This window comes from Nerophis lumbriciformis, linkage group LG01 (genome assembly GCF_033978685.3).
Source record: "Nerophis lumbriciformis linkage group LG01, RoL_Nlum_v2.1, whole genome shotgun sequence".
In the NCBI taxonomy this organism is placed as follows: Eukaryota; Metazoa; Chordata; class Actinopteri; order Syngnathiformes; family Syngnathidae; genus Nerophis; species Nerophis lumbriciformis.
Window position 1 is genome coordinate 75,349,028 of NC_084548.2, and position 8,473 is coordinate 75,357,500.

The 8,473-nt window shown below is 48.6% G+C and overlaps 1 protein-coding gene across 1 annotated transcript in view; it reads right to left on the minus strand.

The window, feature by feature from the left end:
- Nucleotides 1–820: 820 nt before the first annotated feature.
- Nucleotides 821–8,473, minus strand: part of LOC133614525 (uncharacterized) — a 30,028-nt gene continuing 22,375 nt past the window's right edge. Inside the window, exons 2-6 of the mRNA XM_061972536.1 lie at nucleotides 5,845–6,062; nucleotides 3,632–3,803; nucleotides 3,473–3,571; nucleotides 2,925–3,405; nucleotides 821–2,676 (exon numbers count right to left, since the gene is read on the minus strand). Coding sequence (XP_061828520.1) covers nucleotides 1,745–2,676; nucleotides 2,925–3,405; nucleotides 3,473–3,571; nucleotides 3,632–3,803; nucleotides 5,845–6,062 — 1,902 coding nt within the window. The 3' untranslated portion in view covers nucleotides 821–1,744. The remainder of the gene's footprint in view (nucleotides 2,677–2,924; nucleotides 3,406–3,472; nucleotides 3,572–3,631; nucleotides 3,804–5,844; nucleotides 6,063–8,473) is intronic.

The window sequence follows — 8,473 nt, forward strand, 5'->3', positions numbered from 1 at the left end:
TAATAGACACAAAAGTCTTGCAGCATAAACGATTGTGACACGTTTTGGGCAGATTTAGACATGGTTGGGGGTGGGGGGGCTGGTTATGAATAATAACACGTTAATAACATGTTAATAACATAACACCTATAAAATAATGATTTAAAAACTATAATAGACATAAAAGTCTTGCAGCACAAATGATTGTGACACGTTTTGGGGGGATTTAGACATGGTGGGGGGGCTGGTTATGAATAATAACACATTAATAACATGTTAATAACATGTTAATAAACATGTTAATAACAAGTTAATAACATAACTATAAAACAATGATTTAAAAAAGTATAATAGACATAAAAGTCTTGCAGCACAAATGATTGTGACAAGTTTGGGCAGATTTAGACATGGTTGGGGTGGGGGCTGGTTATGAATAATAACACATTAATAACATGTTAATAACATGTTAATAACATAACTATAAAACAATGATTTAAAAACTATACTAGACATAAAAGTCTTGCAGCACAAATGATTGTGACAAGTTTTGGGCAGATTTAGTCATGGTTGGGGGGGCTGGTTATGAATAATAACATGTTAACAACATATTAATTACATAAAACTATAATAGTTAGACATAAAAATAATGAAGTTGGGGGAGATTTTGACAAAGGGACTGGTTCTGAATCATAAAATTGTAATAACATAAAAACTATGCTAGCATGCTAACATTCAAGCGCTAGCTTTTTGAGCTAATTTTGCAGCCGTTTGCCCGAGAGTCAAATAACTGGGCATGTGACACTTGTTAACTGTCCGCATGCTAATGTTAGCATGCTAGCATGCTAACATTATAATGCTAACTTAATAGCTAACTTTACATTTTTTTACTGTAATTACACAGCCGTACACCTTACAGCCATATAACTTGGTATACGACACATGCTAACCGTTAGCATGTTTGTGTGCTAGCTTTTTGAGCTAATTTTGCAACCGTTTACCCGAGAGTGAAAGGAATGTCAGCGTATTAGCAACGACTTCACACAGGTTCTTTTACGTGCCCCTCCCAAAACATCTAGTACACGCCAAGACCGAAGAGCTGTGATTGGTCAGATTTTTTAGTACACAGGCCTCTCCTTCCCGCCCGTCCTCTGCCTCGACTCGTTGACATTAGTTTTAGCTCCGACAACAACGGTGATGTGGCTTCAGTGGCCATTGTTCACAACTCCTACCCACAGGAAGCTAATACGGTCTACGAGAGGGAAAAAAACGCTGCCCCCTAGCGTTTACTTGATGCAAGAGCACATTTCAGCCTGAACGCTTGTCTTACTTAGCATGCTTGGGACTGGATTGGTGCTGAGAACTCTGTGTAAGAAAGGAGACCTGAAGGTGTTCTCAGGTGCTGCTGCAGGGTCAGTCTGGCTTGGTTTCGAAGTGTTCTAAGATGTTCAGCTTTCCCGGTCTGGTCCTTGTAGCCCGAACAACTTGGGAGAAGCTTAGATGTTTGTCACACTCCGATGTGAACGGAACCTTGTCATGTTTAGAAACCTCAGGCCAAAGTAAACCTCCAGCATTGCAGACTTATCAGCGCTAAAGGCCTCTTTAAATGTCAACTTTTGGTTCTACAGCTCCTTAAAGAACATGGGTGGTCCCCAAAAGGTGTATTGCTTGATTCTAAAACTGTACTTGATTTGCTTCCAAAAAAACAACAAAGAAGCCAACTGGTGAACCAACTGGACCTTTTGGTACTGAAGAGGACCACAAACCCTCAGACGGTAGTGACCGATAGCAGAGGACTGGGACAGAGTTGGTTGTCGGCCTCTACTCTGGTCCCGTGAGTCAGGAGCTCCTCCACCGTGATCCAGTCATCGAGTAGCTTGCTGTTCCTCAGCCGGTTCTGCTTCCTGTGACTCAGTTCCAGAACCATCTGGGAAGACAGCGACCCCTGACCTACGCTTGCTGCCTCCTCACCCCAACGACGCTCTCGGTGTTGCCGCGACAATGCCAGGTGACGTCTCCTCTCGGTGCGGTTCCAGTACCTGCCGGCCCACGGCCCGTCCTCCCCTTCGTGGTCCCCTGGTCTCCCAGTGTCACCCCGCATCTCCTCGTCCGTGGTGACTTCGCTTCTCTCCCGTGCCAGCCGGTAAGCTCGGGCGCGGAGCAGCTGGTTCCTCACTGACTTCTGATTGGACTGTCGGGAGCGTGGGGAGAGGGGAGAGCGGGGGCTAATATGTGCCCCTAGTGTGCTGTAAAAAGGGCCAGAAGAACCTTTTTGGATGCTGGCTTGATTTCCCAGAGTCTGAAAACCACGCCAGTCTGATGGCACGCGAGGAAGCAACCCGTGACTCCTCAGATCTTCCTGCCTGCTGCAGCCCCCGCTCTGCAAGGCCCTGGTTGTGTTTTGGTGACCAGTCAATGTTTCTATGCTGAGGTGAACAGAAGGCGGACAACTTGTGGGATAACTGGCCCGGCTCCTAGGATCCGGTGTGCTGCTGGCTGGACGTGGTTGGTTGCTATGGACCTGCTTCCTCGCAGTGTTCACTTCCATGTCTACAGGGTGGCTGGCCCGGCGATGCTGTTGGACCTCACTCAGATCCATTAGTGTTCGACTTCTTCCTGGTGCCTCGATAGTACCACCCCCTCTTCCTTGACGCTGCTCCAACCATAGCGCCCGGCGCTGGCAGGGCTCTGTGCGGCAACCTGGGTGCAGACAAAAGTCGTCAGCTGCTTCTGGTCGGACAAAAAGAACCACTGGGTCTTCATAACCAGCTTTGAGGAACAGGATTGGTAAGGTTTGGTTCAATTTGGCATGTTTTTTTTTGGAATGATTCGAACCATTGGGAATTGGAACTGAAGCTGAAGCGCTTGGAACCACCAAAGAAAATGGACAAAAAGTAGTGTAATGCCAACAAACAGACACAATGGACCTCCATGAACGGTTTACTCACCAGAAGAGGGCGAAGGTGGCGAGTGGGTACGAGGCAGAGTGGGACTCCTCTCAGCTCGGTGGAAGTGCACCGTGGTAGTAGTGCTGTTGCCCACCGTGCAGCGGGACGACTGCGGCGCTCCGGCCTGGCTCATTGGCGTAGTCTCAGGGATGGACTCCAGATCCCAGCGTCCCCTCTGCTCCCGGGGGGAGTGACCCGAGCGCAGGTAGTAAGCGTTTCTTTGGATCTTATGGAAACACCTGTGCTCGCCGGTGCTGACGCTGTGGAAGCCCGAGTCGCTGGGTTCCGAGGAGATGAGCGACTCGGAGGAGGAGGAGGAGCCTTGTGAAGAGGCGGTGTTGCCGGGTAGCGATGACATGGCGTCCGTCTCGGCTTCGGAGAGCGCCACGCGGTGTTGCGGGCTGTCTGGGCCGCATCCCAGGCCGCTGTCCAGCTCGCTGAGGGGAAGGTACCCCAGGGGACGCCATTGGGGCCGGTAAGACTGGAAGGAAAAACATTTGTTTACAAGCCGCTCTGTGAAATCCATGTTCTGGAATGAGAAGCACTACCTGCTTGGAATAACTCTTGTGCTCCTCCGATTCCTCTGAGTTGCAGCATCCGAGCAGACAGCTCTCTGAGTTGGGCTGATACGCTGACATTTCTGGAACCTGACCAAACACAACTTTGAAATGATAACAGGAAAAACTGTGATGGCATCAGTCGCTCACCTGTCTGTCCAGACGGTCCAGGTGGTCCAAACTGTAGGAGACACTAGGCAGGTAGTTGGAACCATGGCTGGTGGGATCCCTGGACAGGTAGCCATTGGTGGAATAGACATCAGGTGACACCAGGGCGTTGTTGGCGGCGTATACATTGGACGCTGAGTTGTCATAAAAGTGTCTGGAAGGACGACAGCCACTGGTTAGCAGCATCAACTGCTCTCAAAAGTCCACAAGTTCATGGTCTTCATGTTGCATCATGAATATTCGCGAGGGCACCAAGCGGTGCTATGCGGTTTCTCTGTGCTCTTGGTGATGAGGGGCTTGTTAGTATGAAAATATCTACAAGGGACTACAATATTGGCCGACGGTACCTGCCTAACTATCTATGTCTAGATCTTGACCTTATATGTGAAGTCAGGGTGTGGAGGGTTTCCAGTTTGGTGGCCAGAGGATCGCTTCTCTGCTTTTTGCAGATGACGAGGTCTTGTTGGCTTTGTCAGGCCGGGACCTTCAACGGTTTGCAGCCGAGTGTGAAGCTGCTGGGATGAGGATCAGCACCTCCAAATCTGAGGCCAATGGTGGACATTCATTTAGGTTCCAACCCATTTACGGCCGTGAGAACTGTAGAGCGCCACATAGAGCTTAGGTAACCCTTGTTGGTGAATGACAGACGACGAGAGATTTTCATCAAACTTCAACATCTCCAACATGTCAATGCTAGGTCAGCGTTGCAAATGAAGATATGTTCTTAAATGCCTTACCCAAGTGAATAAGTATATGTAAACTAGGAAGTCCCGGTGCTAGTGTGTTGCTAAATGTTTATATTTTACATTACCCAGAAGGCTTAGCGCTGGAGAACGAAAGCAGAAGTGGGTCTGGGCTACGCGGGAAGATGGGCAATAACAAGTTTTACATGTTGTTGTTCCTGTTTGGTCTGGGGAAGGAAGGAGTTTGGATAAGACGGTTGACAGAGGGCGGAGGAGTTCAAGTACCTCGGAGTCTTGTTTACGAGTGAAGGAAGAGTGGATGGTGAGTTCGACAGGCGGATCGGTGCGGCGTCTTCAGTAATGCGGACGCTGTATCGATCCGTTGTGGTGAAGAAGGAGCTGAGCCGGAAGGCAAAGCTCTCGATTTACCGGTCGGTCTACGTTCCCATCCTCACCTATGGTCATGAGCTTTGGGTTTTGACCGAAAGGACAAGATCACGAGTACAAGCGGCCCAAATGAGTTTCCTCCGCCGGGTGCCGGGTCTCTCCCTTAGAGATAGGGTGAGAAGCTCTGCCATCCGGGAGGAGCTCAAAGTAAAGCCGCTGCTCCTCCACATGGAGAGGAGCCAGATGAGGTGGTTCGGGCATCTGGTCAGGATGCCACTTGAACGCCTCCCTAGGGCAATAACAAGTTTTACATGTTGTTGTTCCTGCTTGGTCTGGGGAAGGAATGAGTTTGGATAAGACGGTTGACAGAGGGCGGAGGAGTTCAAGTACCTAGGAGTCTTGTTCACGAGTGAGGGAAGAGTGGATGGTGAGATCGACAGGCGGATCGGTGTGGCGTCTTCAGTAATGCGGACGCTGTATCGATCCGTTGTGGTGAAGAAGGAGCTGAGCCGTAAGGCAAAGCTCTCAATTTAGCGGTCGATCTACGTTCCCATCCTCACCTATGGTCATGAGCTTTGGGTTATGACCGAAAGGACAAGATCACGGGTACAAGCGACCCAAATGAGTTTCCTCCGCCGGGTGCCGGGTCTCTCCCTTAGAGTTAGGGTGAGAAGCTCTGTCATCCGGGGGGAGTTCAAAGTAAAGCCGCTGCTCCTCCACATGGAGAGGAGCCAGATGAGGTGGTTCGGGCATCTGGTCAGGATGCCACCCGAACACCTCCCTAGGGGCACGACCGGTAGGAGGCCATGGGGAAGACCCAGGACCTGTTGGGTAGACTATGTCTCCCGGCTGGCCTGGGAACGCCTCGGGATCCCCCGGGAGGAGCTGGACGAAGTGTCTGGGGAGAGGAAAGTCTGGGCTTCCCTGCTTAGGATGGATGGATGGGTTGACAGACAATGCATAAGTAAAATGTGTGGGGGAGGGACGGACATTGGACAAAGTTGCCAGGCAGGTATTGGTTGAATTTGCCAGAATTTGAGATAAGACTAATTCCTAGATGGATCGTTTTTTCCCCCAACCTTTTCTGTTTCAAACCGCGGCGACCTGCACGACCCCCTCACCTACCCGCCGTTGTAGGCCCCCGCCCGGCTCTCCTCGGCCTCCATCAGTCCCATGGCCCTCAGGGCCTCCCAGTGTCTCTCCGAGGGGGTCCTGCTGTGTTCCACGCGTCGCCGGCGGTGGCTCCGCCCCCTTCGGCCCTCCCCCTGCGTGCTGACGGGCTGGCCGTACTGGTCCACGAAGCGCTGCTCCTCCCGGTGCCTGTGGCGCGAAGGTTGGTGAGCCTGCAGGAACATATTTAATGTACGACAACATGCCGTGAGGACATTTCATCCAATTTGAGGAAGGAACAATGACTTAGGTGGGGGAAAAGTTCAACAACGGAACTTTTTCTTGAAAAAAAAAAAAAAAAAAAACCATCACTGATGGTGGAAACTTTACACTAGACTTCAGGCAACGTGGATCCTGTGCCTCTCCTGTCTTCCTCCAGACTCTGGGACCTCGATTTCCAAAGGAAATGCAAAATTTGCATGGTTGGGTGATGGTTTGGGGTGCCATGTCATCTGCTGGTGTCGGTCCACTCTGTTTCCTGAGATCCAGGGTCAACGCAGCAGTCTACCAGCAAGTTTTAGAGCACTTCATGCTTCCTGCTGCTGACCTGCTCTATGGAGATGGAGATTTCAAGTTCCAACAGGACTTGGCGCCTGCACACAGCGCAAAATCTACCCGTGCCTGGTTTACGGACCATGGTATTTCTGTTCTATATTGGCCCGCCAACTCCCCTGACCTTAGCCCCATAGAAAATCTGTGGGGTATTGTGAAAAGGAAGATGCAGAATGCCAGACCCAAAAACGCAGAAGAGTTGAAGGCCACTATCAGAGCAACCTGGGCTCTCATAACACCTGAGCAGTGCCAGAAACTCATCGACTCCATGCCACGCCGCATTAACGCAGTAATTGAGGCAAAAGGAGCTCCAACCAAGTATTGAGTATTGTACATGCTCATATTTTTCATTTTCATACTTTTCAGTTGGCCAACATTTCTAAAAATCCCTTTTTTGTATTAGCCTTAAGTAATATTCTAATTTTGTGACACACGGAATTTTGGATTTTCATTTGTTGCCACTTCAAATCATCAAAATTAAATGAAATAAACATTTGAATGCATCAGTCTGTGTGCAATGAATAAATATAATGTACAAGTTACACCTTTTGAATGCAATTACTGAAATAAATCACGTTTTTCAAAATATTCTAATTTACTGGCTTTTACCTGTATATATACATTTAGACCAGTCCAGTATAGAACATTCTATCACGCCGCCAAGATGGTCTGTCCCCCCTCGACCAAAACCCCTCTCCTCTTAAGTCTCTCTTCCCCCCCTGGCAGTCATGTCTCTCTAGCCAAAACAAATGCTTATTATCGCTCTCTCTAACATTCCTCACTTCAAGGTTAAGCACACAGTTTTGCAGACAACCAAAAGACCACATTTGGAAGAGAAACACTAGCTGCTTTGTAATATGACAATGAAATAAAAAGAAGTAACACTTAAATTCGGATATATGTAAATATCTGCCTCCGACAGCATCGATCCGATACCAAGTGGTTACAGGATCATACATTGGTCATATTCAAAGTCCTCATGTGTCCGGGGACGTATTTACTGACTTTATAAACACAACATGAATTTCAAAAAAAGGAAAAAAGATTTTGTGACGCTAAAAAATATCAATGTAATCATAGTAGTATCGACTATTGTACTTGGTATCATTACAGTGGATGTCAGGTGTAGATCCACCCATGGCATTTGTTTACATTGTGACACCGGTGAGCTATTGTATCCTCCTACGGTGTGTAGTGAAGCATGTTTAGCTATTCCTCCTCCTCCAGTGATAATGCTACTTGTAAGAAACGTACTTTATTTGTCGCCATGGAGGCCAGGATTAGTGATTTAGAAGTAGCTAAAACACTGTGGATGGATGTTAGCCACTAACTAGCTAGCTCTTCCTGAGGGTGTTTGAGTGTTATAACTTCACCTTTATCTTTACTTTTTACACCAAAATGCGTCCATTCGCTGTGTCTGCTTGTAAGTACTCCGTGTGTGCGCGCTGCCGAACATGCTCCTCTGCTCGTGAAACCAGCAATGTCACCACGTGACGACGACGCCCATTTTGAAAAAAAAAAAGGGAGTACTTTTTTAGAGGTGGTATAGTACCGAATAGGAGTGTAGTTGAAGTGAAATTTGCTGCAAATAAGAAGCGGCGCCAACGACGCCATGTTTGTTTAAAATGAGCACACGGGGGTGGGGGTGAAAAAAAAAAAAAAAAAAGGGGGGCGCTTGATTTGCTCGCCCTGTAACCTCCCACACAGCACGGTGATCTCATTGGAGCCTTTTTTTTTTTTAGCTGTTTTGTAATGTTACCGCATTTTTGGATATGATGTCATAATTCCAGTGTCAGTTTGTGCGCGCTCTGACGAGAATGAGGCAGCCAGTTAGGCCAACGCGTAATGTTGTGCTTGATGGACAACATGAGCTCAAGCGGGAAGACAAACGTCTCATCCTGGTCCGAGGGACACGGCGAGAGAACCGATACCAGATTCCATGCGTGGAAATGCACCTGCCCGGTTGCCGGGGGCGACGAGATACGCACGGTGTTCTGCGTCACAGCCTCTTCGTCCCAAGTGGGTCGACATC